At 48.4% G+C, this 22,387-nt stretch overlaps 3 protein-coding genes across 3 annotated transcripts in view; 2 read left to right on the top strand and 1 right to left on the bottom strand.

The window, feature by feature from the left end:
- Positions 1-1,491: 1,491 nt before the first annotated feature.
- Positions 1,492-3,252, top strand: LOC311368328 (fatty acid-binding protein, intestinal-like). The gene is made up of 4 exons (XM_084487132.1): positions 1,492-1,684; positions 2,296-2,468; positions 2,856-2,963; positions 3,163-3,252. Exons 1-4 carry the CDS (start codon positions 1,618-1,620, stop codon positions 3,211-3,213), a joined length of 399 nt encoding a protein of 132 aa, XP_084343258.1. The 5' UTR covers positions 1,492-1,617; the 3' UTR covers positions 3,214-3,252.
- Positions 3,253-5,856: 2,604 nt separating this feature from the next.
- On the top strand, positions 5,857-16,209 carry LOC311368387 (uncharacterized protein). Its single transcript, XM_084487189.1, has 18 exons — positions 5,857-6,011; positions 6,123-6,163; positions 6,387-6,450; positions 6,692-6,903; positions 7,029-7,091; positions 7,204-7,272; positions 7,637-7,780; positions 8,520-8,714; positions 10,482-10,551; positions 11,053-11,143; positions 11,226-11,367; positions 11,751-11,855; positions 12,206-12,308; positions 12,797-13,055; positions 13,290-13,364; positions 14,799-14,901; positions 15,242-15,357; positions 15,708-16,209. The coding sequence occupies exons 1-18, from the start codon at positions 5,999-6,001 to the stop codon at positions 15,745-15,747; spliced, it is 1,905 nt and encodes a 634-aa protein (XP_084343315.1). The 5' UTR covers positions 5,857-5,998; the 3' UTR covers positions 15,748-16,209.
- Positions 16,210-18,713: 2,504 nt separating this feature from the next.
- Positions 18,714-22,387, bottom strand: part of LOC311368737 (zeta-sarcoglycan-like) — a gene marked incomplete at both ends in the record, with an annotated part of 19,744 nt that continues 16,070 nt past the window's right edge. The window contains 2 exons of the mRNA XM_084487522.1: positions 18,714-18,902; positions 19,854-19,977. Coding sequence (XP_084343648.1) covers positions 18,714-18,902; positions 19,854-19,977 — 313 coding nt within the window. The remainder of the gene's footprint in view (positions 18,903-19,853; positions 19,978-22,387) is intronic.

Here is a 22,387-nt window from a genome sequence, read left to right as displayed (position 1 = left end):
AAAGGCACATCTTTTATCTTGACATCTCTTATTTTTATTATATTTTATATTCCTAGGGTTAGGGCTATTCGGGTTATTTAATATGGGCATCTCTGAAGCGACTTGAACCATGACCCGTGCTGTGGCCGTGTGTGATAAGATAGTTTAGTCTGCGTTTTCGCCCAGAGTCAATAAAGCCTCACCTCGCATGAACCGCGGTCCCATGTGTCGGTTGGCCTGTTGCCACGACCAGAAAAAATCAGCGCTAAAGGTGAGTTCGCTAAATGGTGAACTGCCGTCACCCCCAACCCCCCACCCCACTCCCCTCCCTCGTTTTCTATTGTCTTTTTTACTCGCCGTCATCGGTATCGCGGAGAGCCCGGCCGCATGCCAACATTCAACCCGGGCCGCGCTGCTGCCAGATGCCAGATTCTACCGAACGCGCCGTCGATTCTTCTGGACCAGCGGACGCGGGCCGCTTGCATTGAGCCGAACGAGTTACCGAGGTGTGGACAATGTTTTCAGTATTCCCCAATTTTTTACGATCGCACCGTCACACACGCACGCACGCATACACGTACACGTACACGCACACGCACACGCACACACACACAACGCACGCACACACAATGCCTGCTCCCAGCTCTGCACCCAAGAATGCGTTCACAGAAGGTCTTTGTGAGGATACTTTGTCAGAAAGACCACAATGTGACACTCCCAGAGATTACACTTGGACGGGATGGCCACTTTGTATTGTTTTTTGCACGAGGTATTTTTCGTTATTGGCGTCTTGCTGTAGTAACTTAGGCTACTTTCTGCACAGACAGTTCTGCACACACACACACACACACACACACACACACACACACACACACACACACACACACACACACGCAACGCCCCAATCACACTGGCATCAAACCAGAGGTTTACCAGGAAAGTTTGCTGCGACTTATCATCTTGCTGGCCATGAAAAGGGGGTACTGCCTCGTGGGGGTGCGGTTGTGTGTGTGTGTGTGTGTGTGTGTGTGTGTGTGTGCGTTCATGCGTGTGTGTTGGCTTGGTTACAGAGACAGAAAGAGTTGGGCCGATGCCATGGGCTGCCATTCAGGCCGTGCCACCCCAGCCCCCCACCCCCCACCCCAGACCCCCCCCCCTCAGCCTGAGCGAAACAGTGCTGACAGTGTTGGTACTGCGTGGGATCTGGGCAAAGTGGGTGGGGCAGGAGGCGGGGCCTGGCATGGTGGCGTGGTGGCACGGCGAGGGGGGGGGACGACGTCTGGCCTACATTTGGAAACGCGTGCGGTTAATGTCCACATCAGCACACAGACAATCACACGGAGGTGGGGCTGTGTGTGTGTGTGTGTGTGTGTGTGTGAGTGAGTGAGTGAGTGTGTGAGTGTGTGTGTGTGTGTGGGTGTTTGTGAACTCCTAAGTTTGCCAAGAGGGGCGTGGCTATGTATATTTATATATCGGTCTGTGTGTGTGTGTCTGTATATATACCGGCAGTGGAACAGACAGAGGTTATTGTGGTCAGTGCTCGTCCCAGCGGTCTGTTCTCACCTCTCTCGCCCCTCTCTCTCTCTCTCTCTCGCTCTCTCTCTCTCTCGAAGCCCACCGTAATTCCTCCCTGCAGCCATGGCGTTTGACGGAACCTGGAAGGTGGACCGCAGCGAGAACTACGACAAGTTCATGGAGCAGATGGGTACGAGAACCGGCCTGTGGCGTGTGTGGCATGTGTGTGTGTGTGTGTGTGTGTGCGTGTGTGTGTGTGTGTGTGTGTGTGTGTGTGTGTGTGCGTCTTTACTCAGCAAATGCAGCATATATTCCTATGTGGTTGCGAAACATAGTAGCACTAATATAACTATGTATCATATAATGTTGATTATAATGATTATAATAATCATAGAACAGTCATGTGTAATAGTTCTTGTATAAGTTTACACCTTTGCCTGACCTCTCGGCCACCCTGCCGGTCAAGGTTTAATGAACGCCAGCGGGTTCAAGAACAACTGTGGCTTGATTTACGAGCGCGGCGACAAACCAACGCTGGCAGCGGACTTCCACTGTGTGGAAAGTATTTAGAGGGTCATAAAACAACACCCCGTCTACCCCATACCGTTCGCACCTCGGTTGGGCCAATGTCACGCTTTCTAGGTTCGGAACACAATGTTCAAGACAATCGAGGTAGTTCCTTCGGATCGCCGGACCACAACTAGTTGTTTCCTGAACGCTGAGCTGGAGTGTAAAGCACAGCGGTGTGTGTGTGTGTGTGTGACCCCCTCCCAATGCGTCTTCGTCCCCCCCCCGGCGCAGGCGTCAACGTGATGAAGAGGAAGCTGGCCGAGCACGACAACCTCAAGGTGATCATCGAGCAGAACGGCGACAAGTTCCACATCAAGGAGTCCAGCACCTTCCGCACCAAAGACATCGACTTCACCCTCGGCGTGCAGTTCGACTACTCCCTCGCCGACGGCACCGAAGTGTCTGTGAGTATCCGTGGCGTGCACAAAAGGAAAGGTGTTGGGGGGAAAAAGTGTTTGCACGCTCGTGGGGGAATATAACCCACCCATGCATCCAGACTCGATAGGATACCAACAAAACACCCTGGTCATCACCTGATAAACCCATCTGACTCTGAAATAAAAGCCTGCTGTGAGATAATGGCACACACGGTGGTGTTGAGGGGTGGAATGATCACTGCATTGGCAGGGCCAGGGAGAGACAAAGGTGGATGCGGCATTTACACAATGCATGATTCACTCCTGCCTAAGGTTTTAACACCACTTAAGCCACCGTCCCCGTCCCCCACCGCCGCCAGAAGGTCAGTCCGGCGCAGTGCATGGACGTGAACACCTGGTGATTCTGTCTTCCAGGGTACGTGGGTGCTGGAGGGGGACACCCTCAGGGGATGCTTCACCAGGAAGGACAACAGCAAGGTCCTGACCACCACTCGGTGTGTGGTGGGCGGAGAACTTGTCCAGGTCCGTAGAGATTGCCGGCCGGTTTATTAGCATCGCAGTTCTGTCCTGTTATTGCTACCGCGGCTAATGCACGCTAACTGTAATGCTGTTTTGCGTCAGTTTGTTGCTTTGTAACCTTTCACAGCAAGGTCATCCTTGATTGGTTGTGTGAACTCAAGGCTCGTCCTCATTGGTTGTTTCTTTTCTTTCTCCTCCGCAGTGTTACAACTATGAGGGTGTGGACGCCAAGAGGACTTTCAAGAAACAGTAATTTGGATTGCGAAGGGAAATTAAACATTTTTATACCCTACTCTGTTGTGTGGTTGTGTTTTTTTTCTGCCAAGCCTCGATGGCATGATTTGCATGAATTGGATCATTGTCACTTTTTTTTCTAAAGAGGAGATATATTTTGTTTGAGCCCTCTGTTCATCTCTGTCCGGGAAAACTGTTGTCCCCCTCGGTGGGTCGCCAGGGCAACCACCGCCGCCTTCCTAGTAATCTAATTAAAAGACAATTAGGCCCAGTCCCCGGCCTGTCTTGCTCGATGTAAAGGAATTTCAGCCGAGGGGGCCACTGCCAGCAGAAAATGTGGACACACAGCACAACATATTCCCACGCATTGTGAAACATTCCACCAATTAAAATAGAAAGCCGTTTTGAATTGATTTTGCCCACGCAAAAATATAAAAATAAATCTTGGTGACATTCTAATAATATAACATTCATTTCAAACTTTTTGTTTGGTGAAGATTTTTTAATTATTTGACTTTTTCTCATCTGAAAATGCCTAGCAGTACAATTATTAAATAAGGTGATTCTTATCCAGCATCGATACACTTTCTGCTTCTGTGTTTTACTAGGCCCTACATATCAATATATCAACCAGCTATGGAAGATTATGGCCCCATTAGGGTGTGTGTGTGTCTTTTATAATTTGATACCATGCCTTCGTTTATATCTTATCATGGTATGACCATGATATCATGGTATGACCATGATAAGTGGCATTTTGCTGAATGACAACATGCACCTTTTAGCCACTAGAGGTCAACCTGTGGCCACTTACGGTATTCTTTCAAAGTAAGTGATGGCTAAACCGTAAAGCATAAGAGTGCACGGTACAGTAGTGGTACAGTATATTATACATACAGTTTATATAGTTTACATTAGAAAACCAAGAAATCCTTATAAGTCACAACCAAAAGAAGGATACCAGTTGCCCTACTTAATTACCAGCACTCGGAACAACCCCATTGTCTATATTGAGTCAATGTATTGTATTTGACTTTCTCTCATCTGAAAGAGTCTAACTGTAGAAGATTCAAACAACTGATATAATGATCAGCATAGGGGGCACTGTTATGAATGTGTATTTAACTCCGTATCAGATATAATAGACCATCAGAGTGGACGATTCTGGCCCTGTGTGTGTGTGTGTGTGTGTGTGTGTGTGTGTGTGTGTGTGTGTGTGTGTGTGTGTGTGTGTGTGTGTGTGTGTGTGTGTGTGTGTGTGTGTGTGTGTGTGTGTGTGTCACAAGTTCCTTTACAGCTGAATGAGATCAGAATTCATGGGACAGCAAACTTGAGCTGAATAGCATGGCAGAACGCCATTTCTTACTTCTTCATTCCATTCAAGTAGGCCTACATTGAATTTAAAAAGCACATTTAATAAAATAAAACGCTACACTGAAGTCCTCTCACACATGAGGGATCATTACCTCGGTGGACCTCGAGGTAGCGCTGTTGGGTCTGATGCTGGGCATGACTAAGACTATGAATATTTCAATGATTTGAACTTGAGGCTGCAGGTTTGACTGCGTTTGGTTTGGATGTGTAAAATTAATAAGATTAAGATCAACTCACTGACTAAAAGCTTGGAGCTTGTAAAACAGCTCAGAGCTTCTGCTCTTTTCTATCACTTCTCTTTCAGTGGATTGTTGTTGGTTTTTTTGGTCCTGCATTTATGTTGTTATTTTTATCTTCATAGAGAAATGCATTAACATTTTTCTTCATTCATTTATTAATAAATAAACTATACAATTCCCCCTTTTCGGTTACTGCGGGCATTAATTCACAAAGCCCAATAATGACACCCGGAGTAAAGCCTATGCGAAGTAATAGTATTTTCGTGCAATAGCGGAGGCTGCAGGAACATACTCCCGCTTAAATAGGTCCCTCATAAGACTTTAGACTGAACCTGAGTTTAGACTGAATGTGTACATTTTCCAATGGCGTTGACAATTACGTTAAGGTAGAGGCATGTATGTGGTATAGCCACATAATGAAGGCACTACTTTTTGTCGTATGCGTTACCTGGGTGCTATGTGTGCGCAGTGTTTTATGTTTCAGGCATGTTGAACAGTAAAGCTATGTTGACTGCAGCTCCTGGTCTAGACATCGTTATTACGGTTATTAATTAAGTTAATATATAACAGTAGAGGCCTACATTAAGAAATTCCTAATTGAAGCTGGTTAGATCATGAATTATTATTGAGTTACTCGTGAGATTCCTCCCCCATCCAAGAAAAACAACGCAGGCCGACCAAATTGCCTACTTTTATTTTTTACTGCGAAAATGCGACCGGATCTAGTACAACATCCTGGAATTTCCATACTATGCATTGGGAGATACTAAACCTTCTTCTGAAATACTAAATAATATGGTAGTGTGGGCATTGGAACACCGGCGGGAGGGACTTCCCGAAAACCTAGGGCCTGCGGGCTGAGCCTGCGGTCCCGAGACTGCAGCCTCGGGCGAATACCTCGGGGGTCCTAGGCCTGCGGTCCTGAGACAGCAGGAGCCGGAACTCAACTCGAAGACGTGACTGGCCAAAAAAAAGCGGCGCGTACCGCTTTGTGCTCCTCAAGGCGCATGCGCACATTTGAGATAAACTTCCGTCTGGACCTACGTGCACTCATAGCGCCGGGAACATCGTCGCGCCCACTGCATGCGTACTTTTAATGTACTATTATAAGAAACATACAGCTCTTTACACGCTGTAAACATCACATTTAACCGAAGGGGGACCTCGGTGTGTTTGTGATTGAAATCAAACATGGACACCACAGGTAAGCGTCTATCCGCGGAGGCTAAGATGGCTAAGAGCTGGCTAGTACTGTCGGGGTGTTTTCATCTGAACCCAATTTAAACCCGATTCCGTTCTTCTCTCTCTCTTCTAGATTTATCAGTCGCGGAAATTTTCGTGCATAAACAAGTTATGGTGAGTAATGGCCCGGACGGAAGTAGCAACACACCCATGCATCTCGCCACTGTATAAGTATGTCTTCTATGTCGTTCAAACTGATGGCCTCGACTCCCACTACCCTGTTCACCAGGAGTGGAACTTTCCATGGACACGTGGTGAGGTTTTATGGTTCGTCTGGGACGGCCCAGACGGTCATTGTGTGCATGATGCGTCTCTCATCTTATCTCTGTTCCCTCAGGCTTCCATAGCCAGCATGATGCGTTCAGGTCCTCCCATCCCTGCCTCTGGACTCAGCATGTTTGGTGAGAAACGATGCATTTTTTTTGTGACTTGTAATTGATGCTTGCATGCCAGTCGATTGCCACCAACAGATAACGCTGTCTTCCTTTTGTGGGCCTGACATGCACTTGAATGGGTGGAAAGTTTTACCCTTTGGGTTTTTGTGTGCGAACAAACCATACTGAAATGAACACGCACACACTCATTCTGATCATGGATCGTATCCGTGTCTCCCAGTAATTATAATCCTCCCAATGTTTACAGGAGGGGTAGAGTTGGACAGCGGCCCGTTCTGGGATAGCGACCGGGAAGTCACTTATACGTACTTGCCCCACCGCAGCAGATACGGCACCGCGTACACCACCCTGCCAGACGATGGATTTGATAGTTCACTGTACCCGCCGCTGCGGTTCAAACCGCCAAGAATCCACCCCCTTCCTAAGCCCCAGTATACCCCTACAGAGCCTGACCCCACTGTGAGTATGGACGTCTCTTTGAGTTATTAAGCTTAGCTGTTGACTTTGTGGGGGCGGGTGTGTGGGTGTCTTATTATTACTGTGGCCTATCACATCAGAGCTCTTGTCTTCTCCCCCACCCGCAGCAAGTTGAGCAACAAGAGAAGAAAGTCAAAGCCAAGTCAGTGAAGAAGCGTATAAAGAAACGGGTGAGTCCCTCTGCTCGCGTCAAACCCTTTTCACTGGATTAGTGGGTGGTGTACGTGTGGTGCACGGTCGCTCAGCTTCTCATACCTCCCCCCCCCCCCCCCTCCCCTACAGAGACAGAAGGAGAGGAAACGTCTCGAGAAGCTTAAGAGGGAACAGCAGAAGCCAAAGAAGAATACAGAGGTATGTGTGGGGTGATGAAGTGCCGCTCATTTCCGCTGTTGAGGCCAAGGTGAGAAATGTCTGTTGTGTCACACATCTGAAGATAAGGCATCATCCTAACGGGGCGAACATTGTGGCTGTTGTCTCTTACCTAGTGACCTACTGCCTGTTTAAGTCCAGAGAGCTCTTTGATATATATATATATATATATTTATATATTTATAAACATACCCTTCCCCATGACTGCATGGTGTGGGTGGGTGTCGGCCTCCTTGTAAACGTCTTTCTCCTCAGTTTCACAACCTCTTCTACGAAGTGCAGCACTAACACAACAACCACTTGGACGACTCCCCTCACACATGGGCCACATCGTTGTCACCTGCAGGAAAACGGGGAGACGAAGAAGGCCGATAAGGCGACCGCGGGCGGTCAGAGCTCCTCCTGTGACTCCGACTCCAGCGACTGCAGCGACGACAGCGAGGCGGAGGCAGAGGAGGAGGCGGAGGCGGAGGCAGAGAGCGAAACTGAGGTACGCCCGACTGACTCGATGGGTTGGGTTCACGGTCTCGTCTCACCACAGTGGATGCCACATCCTCAAGGCTAGCTTGTTAATGCCAGCTGGTGTTTTGTCTACATGGAATATTGAAATGTATTAAAATCTTCTTATTTTGATGCAAATTTGCACAAGCTAAGCCCATGGACGTCAGCCACTATATAAATACAATCCTGGTCCTGGCCTCCTTTTTTAAGCTGATACTGTGGTGGGAATTTTGTTAGCACGCCAATCGTATCTGCCCTAAACTGTTTAAGGATAAAGAGTCATCCGAACTTATAACAATTAAGCTAATTTATTGAAGTAACAAACATACAACAAACACAATAAACGTCTCTCTAAGAGTCCAATGCATTGGCAAAAGCAAGGACTTCTTATACAGTGGCAAATGGTTAACCAGATGTTAGTCAATGGGTGATGGCACTCCTCAGGATGTCATTAAGGGGGGGGTGGGGGGGCGTAGCCGTGCCTTATCAGTTGGATCCCTTGCTCCTCGACCTTCCCAAGCGGGTCAGGAACCAGGCCTCAGTCTGACCATTTGCTCCCCAATCAACGCAAGGGGTAAAGAAACAGGCACATTCCAACAAAGGGCAGCTAGAGAAACGGAATGTGAAAATACCACCGCAGTGCTAAACACTCACCGTTGAAACTTGACCGCGGTACCTAATGTGTTCCATTCCACTTCCCCTTGTCTCCCTGTGCGGTTGAACGGCAGGAGCTGGACCTTACCAGCAGCTTCGTGAATAAAGCCGCTCTTATCGTGAAGCGGAAGCTGGAGCAGAAGGAACCCAAGTACAAGCCGGAGAGGAAGGAGGCGAAAAAGGCGCCAGTAAAACCAGTGGCCGAACCCACTAAGGACAAACCCGTCCGAGCAGTGCCCGACGCCCCGAAGCCTGCCCTTACTAAAGATGTAAGCAGCTCGTCTAAACTATTCAATTGAGTTGATGTTTGTGAATGGGGTCTTTCAGGCCATTTGCATTTTTTTCAAAAGGCAACGTTAAAATTTGGGCCACCAAACTGATATGGTTTCAACTTATTTTTTTGCAATTTGGCATTGCCTAATCTGCATTCCTGCGCTTGTTATGACTGCTTGCCATTAACAAATGATAACCATGTTTATTATATTACTAATTAGGGGTGCACGATAATTATCGGGCCGGTAACAGAAATGATTACGTCATTCCGATAAGTCTGATATCATGACGAATGTCATGATACGAACGTTACAATACACGTTTGCACAGACACAACCGGACTCGTTCGTTACTTCACTAAACTGACACGCGCTACCGCTCGCTCTCCTCGCTCGTCCACTCACTCACACACACACTGCCATTCCCGAGCACACACATACGCTACTCTCGTAACACTTATTATTGACAACAGTTAGCTGAACATTATAGGGTCCCGGCCTTCCACTCCCTGTTTTCTCAGTTAAACACATATCAACTACATTTGTCCCAGTGTTTGTTAGATGTGAAATGAAGCAAAAGAAGATGCTCTCTTCCTCCGGTCGTTCGCGACACCTTTCTTATTCGTCGTTTCTTCTATTTGTCTGTAACTCATGCTCCAATCTTTCATCGATTGATGCAGATGTTGTGGATGCAACGGAATATATGATGCATCGCTGCAGCAACATTTAAGATGATCGCGATGAGTTCTGCCCATTCTGCCTCCGTTGCTGTCACACCTGAGTGACAGGGGCCGTACTGTGAACCTCGACTCTACCTCATATCCCGCCCCTTGCAAGCCAGCCCCCCTAAACCCCCCTGTTGAGTCTACTGATGTCTGCGTGACAATGTCATGATCTTAGGTCATGATCATATATATGGCTATGTTATCAAAGTTATCGTGCATCCCTATTACTAATAGTATTATTGTCACCATGTAAGTACATGCGAGTAAACACTAGAAACAACTGTTGGCCAAAGATTGAAGAGGAGAACTTTGTGTTTAGTTTGGGTAAAGTCGAAGCGACTAGTACTATCTGCAGTTAATTTATTTATATTTGAAGTCAGGTTGTATAGTGGTGTCCTGTGAGCGTTTTAATGGTCTGATGTGAACCATATGTTAGGGAGGCAGTATACTGAAACCTAAGGAATGTTGTACAGGGAGGACAGGCTTGCTCTCTTGTGTGTATATATCAAGTGAAACAACCTTAACCATAACAAGGACAGCGTGACCACTTTCACAGGCTGACCTCTTGTGTCGACACTCAAGAGAAACAATGCTTTCATACTGAAGAGTGTGTAGACAGTACATGAAGAGCAGAAACAGATGTATCTTTAGTAGAATAGTATGAGGGGTTTGGATTACAGACCTTACACACCTTTCAAATATGAACTAAAGGTTGGGTGTTTTCTGTCCCCTCACAGATGTCATCGAAAACCTTTAAATAAATTGTATGTTGTACCTTGCACTTGAGAATAGTACTTAGCCTTGTGTAGAGTCTTATCCTAGCTATCTTTGTTGTACACAGGGAATGGGTTAACCTAGTGATTGTTAGTGCTTGGCTCTTGTTTCTATAAATATCTTTATTGTACAGACAGCGATATGTTGTTGTTTCTTTCTTCTGACAAATGTACTTATTGTAAGTCGCTTTGGATCAAAACATCTGCTAATTATAAATGTATGCTCAACATGTAATCCCCACTTATATTTCTGTTTTTGTTCACAGATATCTGCAGCCCCCGTCATTAATAAGCCTACCTATGAAGATAATGTGAAAATAAGTACAGAACTTGCAAGTGAGTATTTAGCTGTGGATGAAAGTTCATTACTTGATATAGACTTAAGGTATCCTAATAATGCGAATAGCATTAGTTATAATGGTATGGCATGGTGAAGGTAGGCATACCTTCAGAGAAACGTCAACACGTTAAGATCTGATATTGATGCAACAAGGTGTGGAGGGACATTTGGACCAAATAAGCCGTCCGTGGAGAAAGTGGCCAAGTTAATTTGCAAGACACAGGTTTAAGGCAGACAAGGCAACAAAAGGAATCTACACAATAAAGAGGTCGGGCTGTTGACACTGCCACGGTATCAGACTCATCTGTAGTGGTGGTACAAATGCTAACTAACCTCACCTTTCCATGGCAGAGTGGTTAATAATAGCTTATTATATACTACTTTAGTAATAAAGTTAAGGTGAATACTAGGATATTTTTAAAGGGCTACATACATTAAGAACAAATAAGGTTTATAGATGTGTTTGGACATTGACTCAAACTTCTCTCTTATTTCAGTGCTGGGAAATCAGCATGCAAGTGCTGGCCGTTACGATATGGCTGTGCAATACTTCACAGCCGCTATTAAATACAACCCGAAGGAGTTCAAGTAAGGAGAGCGTCTGAATGGATGAGCCCAGATCACTTAAATCGTCGTTATTATTAAAACCAGCCACTCCTGTTTCTCCTAGGCTGTTTGGCAATCGCTCCTTCTGTTTTGAGAAACTGCATGAATATGAGAAGGCCCTGACTGACGCCCAGCTGTCCATCAACATGGCGCCAGGCTGGGACAAAGGTCTTTACAGGATGGGCCGGGCCCTGGTGGGGCTTAAGGTACGGCACCGCCCCGGAAACACCCATCGACGACTCTGATTGTTAGACGACTGTGTGTTCATATTTGTTGGTATGCATGTCGCCCGATAGCAGATTTGGTATTGTGGTTATCCCGAGAATAGAGACGCACTATGTAGTGGTCGGGGGAAATGTGGCTTTGTGTAATTGCGATCCATGGGTTATCTGCAATGTTGACATATTTTGGTCTGAGGGTCGTTACACTTTGTCCTCGTTGTTTGGCTAACCTTGGCAAGCGGGATAATGCACACGGCGCGCAGCGTGCAGCACGCAGCGCCCCTCCGCTCAAGGCTAGTACTGCCTCTGAAACACGGTGACGCCACCGGTATGTAACCCGGCCCTGCGCCCCCTTCTGCCCCTTCCAGCGATACGAGGAGGCGGCCAGCACCTATAAACAAGTGCTCAAGCTGGACAGCTCCTGCACCGAAGCGGCCCAGGAGTTGATGCGCGTGCAGATCACACAGCTCATGGTGAGTCGCACGCCACTCCCCCTGTTACCGTCGTGGCCACCGCATGGGCCTCAGTCACCTCGTCGCCGTCTTGGCTCTGAAGGCTAGCTGATGGGGAGGATCTAACTGCTCTGAGCCACGGTGGCTGTTAGATTTATAAGGCCTTATATGAGGGTCGAAACAGTAACTGTGATTATCACGACAGAAGTCCAACGTCTGCCAAGTATTTCTGTATTCATTTATTGCAGATATTGCTGTGGTGGGGTCTTGAATGTTGAGGCTGGGTAAAGGTCTAGTGGAGTTCGCCGTGAGCCTTGCGGTCGGTTCGCCTTCTGTTTAATTCTTATTGAGATCATGTGGTGCGTTCGCAGGACTGTGGCTTCACCCGGGAGCAGAGCTCGAACGCTTTAATAATCCACGGTACCACGAGCAAAGCCATGGAGGTGTTGTCCAAGTTGAATCCAAGCCATAAAGGTGAGCAGTGCACCCACTCCCCTCCAAGGCCCCTGGTGTCAGACATAAATACAGCTGTCACTTTGTAAGTGATGCTGATCTAGAGTTTTAAACATAAGCTATGATGAAACCAGGGCCATTTTATCCAGTGTTAACTGTTTCCTAACCCTTACTTTCACCTCCGCAAAACACCGTATAGTTAGGTTAACACTGTTAGGTTAACAGAGATAAACAAAAGATGTGCAAAGGACTTACTGTATCATATTCAGTGATACAGTCAACTCGCATCACCTTACATTTCAGGAGAGGGAGAGAGAAGTTACTGGTGTAAATGTGTATAATTTAACCAGTAATAAAAAAAAAAAGATTATTATGATTCATAATTTTCCTCCAAAATAACCCAACAGTAAATATAGAGTGGGGGATAGCGTCACAACAGTTCTGTCTGTTCAATAGCCTCAGGGAGCTGAACTGTGTATGCCAATACAAATCCTTTCATTGTGTTTCAGGAACCATATATAATGTCCCCGTACTTCCACCCGCCGTCAGTGAAACCCAGCCCAGGGCCGCCGACGCCCAGCCCATGGCCGCCGCGTTCTCCTCCGGCCCCCCCAGGACACTCCCCTCCGCCTTCCTGGCGGCGGAACACCAACAATCCCCCAGTAGAAAACCCCTCACCCAGAATACTGCACACGTAGTGCCTAAGGCGGCTCCTAATCCCCTCCCTACTGTGAAGACCAGCCCAGAAGTCCCTAAGCCTCCTCCTCCGTGAGTATCCAAGCCAGCTCAGAGACGCTCTGATCTCCTGTCCTCTGAGGCTTCTCCTCTGCACAGAACGCAAAGCAACGCAGAGGTTCAATGTCGCTGTGGCCAACGGACTGTCAGCTTTATTTCATATTTATAGGTTATTATTACAGCACAGTTATGCCAGTGAGTGATGCAGTATTTTATAATACTACTCCAACTACTCATGGTGATAACATGAGAATATTTTCTTTACAGTGAATTGTTTCCCATTTGGGTGGGAAACGTGCTCCCTACTACAACCGTGTCCATTCTCTCTGACCTCTTCGGCAGGTAAGACCATGAGCCAATGCCTTACTGTTGACCTACTGGTGCACACACACATTTAACCCGTTCATCTACTGATGCATACACACATTTCACTCATTCATCTACTGATCCATACACACATTTAACCCGTTCATCTACTGATGCATACACACATTTCACTCATTCATCTACTGATCCATACACACATTTAACTCGTTCATCTACTGATGCATACACACATTTCATTGATTCATTGTTAATGTTGATCTACTGATGCAAACACACATTTCACTCATTCATCTACTGATGCATGCATACACACATTTCACTCAATGTTCAACTTATACTCATACTGATGTAGAATAACTTATTTTAGAACAGTTCTTGGATTTAATTTTAGACCATGATCATGGGGGGGATACAGGCAGCAATTTGCCACACATATTCAATGAGACAATGGGAAACGTTCACAGCGTGGGCAGATGCAACAAAGGAGACAACGATGAGGGGGAGTGACCACCGTGGAGAGGTTAGGACCGGCACTGGCTGAGAGACAAAGTCAATTTGCAATACACTATTTGGGGGGGGGGGGGGCGGAGAGACACGTCTGCAAGACCGCTAAAGGAATCTACACATTAAAGAAGTCTGTCGATTGGCAGCGCCTCAGTATCAGACTTGGTGGCTACAGTGTCAAAGGAGGCGTCTCTTGGAGAATGTATACAAATGCCTTGTCAGTAGACTGGTAAATCAACAAACAAGGTTGATAGAATTTGTGTATAATCTTATATTAAAGTTACGATACAAATGCCTTTTTTACTGGTTCTAATATAAACAAGGCTGAGAGAATCTTTTACACAATCTCGTATTATAGTTACGATTAAGATTTCAAAGACACATGCCCACTTTTGACTCCTACATTTATAATTAATGTTGATCTACTGATGCATACACACATTCATCTTCATATTCATACAGTCCCAACCCCCTTGAAGAGGGGCGTTAACCAGTGGAAGTAATGATTTGGTGTCTCCTCTGAGTTCACCAGTGGGCCGTTGTAGATGCTCTCCTAATTGATACAGGAGCAGCGGTATGTCCAGACCCCTTCCCACACTGAGCGGGTCTCCCGCTGTGCACCCTTTGTTGTACTTTGAACTTTTTGTCGCGGCCCCAGTTCACCCGCCGCACTGTCCTCCGTTCTCCGTTCCCGTCGTCCCCGGTGCTACGAGTGTTTTGGGTTCTTTCTGTTGGACCGTAGGCGGTTGTTGCGTCTTTCCGTCAGGTATTAACAAGCAGCGTGGCAGGAGGTTAGCTTAATGGAGCAAAGTAGCATAGCAGGAGGTTAGGAAAAAGACGAGCGGCATGATCTCTTCAAAGTGCGGTACAGGTTCAGTCAGCCGACCCAGTGGGCCTGACGTGTGCGATGTATTCTCATAGTCATCCGTCTCCTCTTCCTTGCAGTGTCGGGAGGATCCACAGTATTAAGCTCTTAACCGGTAAACGATGTGCCTTCGTCAACTTCACCACCCAGGAGCACTGCGACCAGGCCATCCGTCAGTATCACGTGAGTCCCTCTGCCGGCCTCCAACGCACTGCCACAGGCTGAGGGATGGGCCTTTTACAAGCCCTTAGCCTCCCTTAGCCTGCAACATACATGCCAGTCTGGACCGCGAGTGGGGAAGCTTGTGTTTACCGACGTGTTGTTCTTAAAATCCAACTTAAACAAAGGTTTGAGTTGATAGGCAGAGAGTCCTGATTCTGATATCTAATCCTGATTGGCCAATTAAAAACCAACTTGATTCTGAAGGGCGCCGCGCGCAGATTTTTGTGGCAAAAAACCAGGTCACCTTTGTGGGACCTCCCCAGTGTGCAGCCCTGGTCCTAATCCCCCTGCTCCTGTTCAGGGCTACGAGCTGATGGGCAGCAAGCTGGCGCTGCGGTACCCGGACAGAATCCCCCAGGGCATGGGCATCTCCCGGGCCGCCCTGAAGGCCGAGCCCCTGCAGGAGGACGTTTACTGGTGAGCTCGGTCGTTTCTTTCCCATCGCTCCTCGCCCTCTCGCCCCTATTTCTCCTCGCTCGCCCCTCTTATCTCCTCGTTCTCTCCTTGTTTGCCCCCTTCTTCTCCCCTCGTTCGCCCCGTGCACCCCTTGCTTGCCCTTTGTTCTCCCCGTCCGCCCCATCTCTCCTCGCACGCCACTTGTTCTCCTCGTTTGCCCCTCGTACTTCTCGCCCCCTCCGTCTCTCCCTTGTTCGCCCCCCTCCTCCCTCCACCATCTCTTCCCCCCCCCCCCTCAAAGTGCCTTTTCTCCGGCGTGGTTTGCAGTCACGCTACGCCCCGTGCTAACAAAGCGCTCCCTGTGGTTGCAGGCAGAAGAAGAAGGAGGAGAGCGGGCCCTGGAGGAAGTGAACCCCCCCCCCCCCCCCAGGAAGAGGAAGTGAGCCCCCACCTCCACCACCGCCACTCTGATCCTGAGCCCCAAAAGAACCCCCTGTTACACGGGGCTACATGGCCAAAAAAGGGATTTAAAAGAACATGGATGTCATCCCTAAAATGCAGGATTATTTTTTAAAGTATTTCTACCAACGGTGTCTTATTATGCCCGTTCGAAAACAGTATTGCAACGCGGTTATCACTGAGTTGACAATTCAGCCACCATAAAGAATAACGGGTGGACACAACGTCCAGCCAGGTGGGGTCCAGTACACCGTGTACAAAGAGACGAGATGTTACTTTGTTTTGGCTCTGCCGTCCAGCTTGTACCGTTGCTGTACAATGGGTGGAACTTTTAATTCAAGCTTTTTTTAATCAAGACTGCACAACAAAGCCCCCAAAGTCTTTTTTTTAAGCCCCAAAGTATTAAAAGATGCCAAATTCGTTCGTGGTTGTTTATTTCTTCCCCGTCTATTTAAAGAGACCAACAGATGGCAGCACAGGAAAGGGGTTTGCATGGTGAGCTCTGCAAATCTGGGTTGTGCTTCTGAATACAGATTACTTTTAGCAGTTTGTCTGCGTTTACCTCCAAGGTAAATGTAGTACGGCTTTGTGATACTTAATCGGGTATCCGCAGGTCTCCGCTCAGATGCATATGCTATAAACTGCATTTTATTATTATTTTTTTTAAGTTTGGGCATTTTTATGCTTTTATGAAAGTGTGAGATAGTCAGGAAGGTACGGGAGATAGAGGGGAGGACGTGCAGCAACACCACAGGCAGGAATCAAACCTGGGTTGCTGCGATTAGGACTGAGCCTTTGTGGTACGCGCTCTATCCGGTTAGCCACTGGGGCGCCCCCAAAACGGCACCCTTTTTAAAAAGGAATGTGCGTTTGTCAGTAAATCTCAGTAGGAATACACCTGTGGAATTGATTTTAACTCGTACTACACAATCCACGTTGTCAAAGTGTAGGACTCGACAAACTAAACAGCAAGTAGAGGGAACGGTTAGGACGTTCATCACCAGCAACACTAGCTGGGAACAACGCAATCTAGGACACCGTGACGCTAGCTTTGTCACGCTCATCCATCACTTTAATTAGCCTAGCTAACAATGCTTCAAACGCTGACCTGAATGTGTGCGCAACGCGAGTGTTGACTCAGCAGACCAGCGGAGTCACCCAAGCACGAGTTCGGGTTACTTCTAGGAATTGTTCCGATTAGCGGACGTGCTCTTACAGTAATGTGCGAGTGGTGATTTATCACAGATGTGGACCAGACCCTAAAACACACGGGTGATTGAACCTCACCGGGCGTCTGCACCCTTCAACCGTCAGCCAATGTGACGCAAACCGGGGGTCTCATTCATCACGCGTGTCTCAGGGGGGGCGAAGATACGTTATCAGCCAGATTGGGAATTGGGAATAAATTATGCTAATAATCAGAACGGGCACTCTTTCCCACTGCTGTTCACGTCCCCCCCCACCCCCCCTTGAGCTGTCGTGCCGGCTTCGAAATCCGTTCCATCCTGACGGGGGTATCGCTCTGAGAATTACAGAGAAATCCACGTCTGCTTTTAAAGACGGAAAAGCAAGGACGCCACTACGGCATTTTAAACATCCTGACCGGAATAACTCGTGAAACTCTGGGCCTAATGGGTGAAACGGTTATGATGAGATGAACTCACCTTTTGATTAAAGTGTGGGGAACGCGGGTCGGAACACTGGGTCCGGAGGAATCCGGAATGCCGCCAGGCAGCAGATTAATGATTGGGGGTTCAGTGTCCTAGAACCGGCGATACAAAGATCGGTTAAACTCATGGATCACGCTTCACTGATGATCTGTCACTCAGGCAGCACTGGTCTGTCTTGACTGACCCTCCCGTAGCCTGTATATATTCCACTGAATTAAACCCTACCTTCCCGTGGTCCCTCTCCAAGCGAGCAGGCATTGCGCTGATGGTTCATGAGTCACGGGGAGGTGGAGGAGTTGAGGAAGTCGACTGGAAGTGAACTCGCAACTCTGGTAGATCTGTGGAGTTTAATGACTGCTAAATGTTAAAAGACATTCAATCACGCACAGGCTAGGTGTGTTTCTTCCACTGGCACACACACACACACACGCATTCATAAGAATGATCACTAAGGTTAGTTATGCCAGAGTCTCTTTATCAACCATTTCCAATCTATCGGTACGTCATACAAAAACAGAATTGTCTCAATTGACATAGCTTATCATACAGTGCCAAGACCTGTCTGTCACTGTCTGTTTGTAAATGCATCCCCTAAATCCTATCCTAAATAGTTTTGATTTCCCTGATAAAACGGCGTCAGGTCCAACGTGAGTCTCAAACGTTCCAGTCCACGTCCGAAGGCACGAGTGTTTGTTAGATCCCCGCGTGTGGAAAAGACAGAAGTCCCCTTGGCGTCGCAAACGGCCGACGAGAGCTGCTCCAGATATTCCTTTTACATCGTTTGCCGCTCCTCCTCCCTTGACCGGCGATTCTACGGCCCGAACCATCTAGAACCGGACCTGCTCACTGTGAAGTCTTAAGCCGCCATTTCAGCAGTCAGCCCGATCTGCACCCTCCACCTCCACCTGCACCACCACACCCGATAGTGGCGGCCACAGACAGACGGCACCACATCAGGAACCTCCACCTCCACCTGCACCACCACACCCGATAGTGGTGGCCACAGACGGATGGCACCACATCATGAACCTCCACCTCCACCTGCACCACCACACCCGATAGTGGCGGCCACAGAGAGATGGCACCACATCATGAACCTCCACCACCTCCACCTGCACCACCACACCCGATAGTGGCGGCCACAGACGGACGGCACCACATCATGAACCTCCACCTGCACCACCACACCCGATAGTGGCGGCCACAGACACACCACATCAGGAACCTCCACCTCCCCTCCTCTCCAGGTCAGCTCCAGAGGCAGATGTTGCTGACGGCCTGGCAGGTGGAGCTGCTGGCGGCGGGGGAGAGGTACAGCTTGCCGCTGGGGCAGACGCACACCTCGTACGTGGCCTGTCCCGGCGGCGGCGGGGACGCCGGTGCGTACACGCCGAGGGGCAGGCTGGCGAAGCGAACCGTGGCGGCGTCTAAGATGATCTGACAGGGGAGGGAGAAGAAGAAGAAGAGAACACACTGAAGGTCACCGGGATTGATGTTTGGAGTCCTTTTCCCTAAGCCGGCGTGATGGGGGACGGCGCTACACACCTTCACAGGTGGGGGAACCAGTAAGGTGGAATTTAAAAGTATCCAACCGAATAAATCCCCCCCCCCCCCCCCCCCCCCCCTCTCTCTCTTCACGCCTCCCGCCAAAGCCACTCCAAAACATAATGAAGATGAAAGCTTCTGAGGCACCCATGTTGTTTTGTTCATGCATCTGTTTTATTTCTGTAATTGTAGGTTGCCTTCTGAATATCTGGCAGGAGACAACAGATGTAAACTAGCCTCCTAAGGCTGACTCTGGTGCTCTCACAGTTTGACTGTTGAGTAGTGTGCATTGCAATGTCCCTAAAAATAAATAAAAGAATAGCCTGCTAGCTTTAGCAACAGGCCTGCCTCGCCGTGTGGAGGAAAGACGGGTGTTCCGATCCAGATTGCCGGCCCTGGCTTTAGGCGGGGCGTCACAGTCCCCTGCCGCTGGAGGGTAAATCAATAACTCCACGGTTCCTGTCTGAGAATCGGTCCGCTCAAAATGAACCCTGTTGATACTTGAAAGTTTTTATTTGAACCCTTTTGCACACAATATGTTGTCGAGCGTGATCTTTAAAGGTGACGTATTGTACCACCAGGTGTGAGTGGGATCAGCCGTTACGAGCCGTTTTGAAAATCGGCCTCTTCTGACATCACGAGTGGGCGTGTCCACCTCGAAGTGCGCTGGATAGGTCGGTCCACCGGCCTACCCGGTGGACCGTGGCAAACCTTGCTCATCTATCGGTCACACATCTAGCTGGACACACCCACTTGTGATGTCAGAAGTGGCCGATTTTCAAAACGGCGTATCCTAGCGGGGCGGAGAGTAAGTGAGTGGGGGTGGGGGTGGGGGGTCCTCACCTCTCCCTCGGTGGACTGCAGCTGCAGGTCCTTGCGTCCGCCGACGGTCAGGGCCCCGTGGGCTGAGGTGACCTCCACCCCCCGGGGGGCCCCCATGGTCAGGGTCCGCGTGGGCGACTCCAGCCTGCAGGGACCACGTCCACACCCGGGGTCAGAGCTCACGTCTCCAAATATTTTTATTATATCAAGCCACACAATTGTTATTATAACAGTGATTCTTTTTTATGCAAACAAAAAGACATAGGCAGGGCAAGGCAACTTTATTTATACAGCACTTTTCATACACAAGGCACATAAAAGTGCCTCGTGTAGTACCTTGTGTAGAGCCTCATAAAATAAAATAAAAACTTAATCCCCCTACCCACAACAACAACAACCCACCCTCGACTTTTGCCTCTTAGACTCTTAGATTTTCCTTAAAGGTCCCATGGCATGCTATTTTATATAGAGGTGTTAGTGGGCCCCTAATACAGTACTTTTCAGCTAAGAAATTCAGCCTTGGTGCAGAGTTACAGCCACTACGAGCCAGTCCCACAATGAGCTCTCCACAAGTGCGCCGTTTTTAGAGGCGGGTCAAGGTGGCGGGTGGGGGTGTGGCCCTGAGCAGCTTGCGGCCACGGTACCATGCACTAGTGGTTACAGTGGAACACTGAACACTCCGGGTGCTCCGGCGGGAGTCCTGGAGCTCTATATCTAAATAATATCATATTATATTTAGATATCTATTTAATATAATATATATTATCATGGTCAAAATCTGTCATAATATCATCTCTGGATGATATTATGAATCTGAAATGACTGCGTCGGGTTCTCAGACACAGTCTGAGAACGGAGGAGAAAGGGATTGTTGGAGGAGAAAGGGATTGTTACCCGGGGTTGTCTCCCGCCGGAGCTGCCGCAGTAGCGGGCAGCAGGGCTCCGGTGGGAGACAACCTGCCCGTTGCCCGGGGTTGTCTCCCGGACAATCCTGAGCAACAATCCTTTTCTCCTCCATGTCGCGGTTCCCAATTCCTTCTCAACCATGGCCGAGATAACCCGCACTACGAATCTCGTCGTGGAAACACCAGAGACCTCAGAGAACCCGACTCAGTCTAGTCTTTTCACCAAATGGGAGCTTTATGCAAGCTTGCGTTATTGTGTTGCGTGTTATGCGCCATAACACCAACAGCAGAACGGTTATCCAAATAACAAAGAACACTTGCGTTACAGTGTGTGTATTCACACACACACACACACACACACACGTGGCGCTCGCACGGTCCTAGCTCATTGTCTCATTGTCTCATTGGCCGGCCAAATTCTCTGGGCGGGGCCAAGCAGAGAAAGGGGAGGTAACCTGGCCACATATGACGACATGTGGGGCCAGATCCCAAATCTGCGCGTTTGAGCGTTCATTTTTTCAAAGGCGGAGCGAGATACCTACTGCTCGTTTTACACCTAACGCAATTTTAAAGCTACTGGGGGACCATAGGCAGGCTAGGGGAACTCATATTAAAGTTAGAAAACCTCATAAAGTGAACATTTCATGCGAATGGGCCCTTTAATGATGCATCGGGTCCTCTCAAAGTGGAGTGTCCATTAGCTCGGTCAGCCCTAACTTCAGTGTTGGGGCTTCCATCGGTTTGGGTTTAGATCCAATGTCCTCCCTGTCCCCTCCCCCTCCATGCCGGGCCACTCTTCAGCCTCGTCACGGATTGGGGACAATTAGTATTTTTAAACGTGGCCGCGGGGACTTAATAATGCATACGCTCCAACAACAGCCATTAATCTCCGTTGTACTCCTGACTTTGTTAGACCAATAACTTCACCACCTGTGGAGGAGTTGGCTGGCGCACCGTTTTCAAATTGACCAGGAAGCCATTTGTCATTTAATCAGCATCACTGACCTTCAGCGAGAAGAGACTAACACAATTATACGTTCCCCCCGTCCGCCCCTTGCATATTTGTTTACAAGCACAGGATCTGAGTGGGAGCCAATCAAACGGACGGTTCGTCTTCATATTTCATAACCGTTTCAAATTGATTCTTCGCCCCGCCCCCCTCCCCTCCCCACCCCCACCATCTGCCCAAATCTGTTTTCAATGCATTTTTAAACAGAATACTTTAGGGAGCCGTCTTGAAATCTGTTAAATTGCCATTCTCCCGGAAACTGACACACATTTCAGATCATGAGATGCCGGGGGGGGGGGGGGGGGGGGATGAATTTCATTGCATTCGTTAAGCCCCTGACACGCCACCAGCCTTCTCGGCATACATACCACGCAAATGACGCGTGTGTGTGTGTGTGTGTGTGTGTGTCTCTGAATGCGTGTGTGTATCTCAATGTGTGTGTGTGTGTGTGTGTGTGTGTGTGTGTGTGTGTGTGACACACGTCTGTGTGACAAAGGTATGCAATCAGGTACAATGTGCCAATCAGATCGTCTACAACGCCACTCCTCCCGCAGAGAGAGAGAGAGAGAGAGAGAGAGAGAGAGAGAGAGAGAGAGAAAAAAAAAAAAAAACGACCAAAAGCGTTCAAACATTCAACCGCT

This window comes from Micromesistius poutassou (genome assembly GCF_964030765.1).
Source record: "Micromesistius poutassou genome assembly, chromosome: 23".
Classification (NCBI taxonomy): domain Eukaryota; kingdom Metazoa; phylum Chordata; class Actinopteri; order Gadiformes; family Gadidae; genus Micromesistius; species Micromesistius poutassou.
The sequence above is the reverse complement of the archived record's forward strand: the minus strand, read 5'-3'. Positions and strand labels throughout refer to the sequence as shown.

What these genes read in the sequence shown, in the direction of transcription:
- LOC311368328 (XM_084487132.1), top strand. Translation starts at nt 1,618, where the DNA reads ATGGCGTTTGACGGAACCTGGAAGGTGGACCGCAGCGAGAACTACGAC. An exon ending in CAAGTTCATGGAGCAGATGG is followed by an intron (nt 1,685 to 2,295) that starts GTACGAGAACCG and finishes CCCCCGGCGCAG; the next exon opens with GCGTCAACGTGATGAAGAGG. An exon ending in CCGACGGCACCGAAGTGTCT is followed by an intron (nt 2,469 to 2,855) that starts GTGAGTATCCGT and finishes TCTGTCTTCCAG; the next exon opens with GGTACGTGGGTGCTGGAGGG.
- LOC311368387 (XM_084487189.1), top strand. An exon ending in TGCAGATCACACAGCTCATG is followed by an intron (nt 11,856 to 12,205) that starts GTGAGTCGCACG and finishes GTGCGTTCGCAG; the next exon opens with GACTGTGGCTTCACCCGGGA. An exon ending in GTCCCTAAGCCTCCTCCTCC is followed by an intron (nt 13,056 to 13,289) that starts GTGAGTATCCAA and finishes TTTTCTTTACAG; the next exon opens with TGAATTGTTTCCCATTTGGG.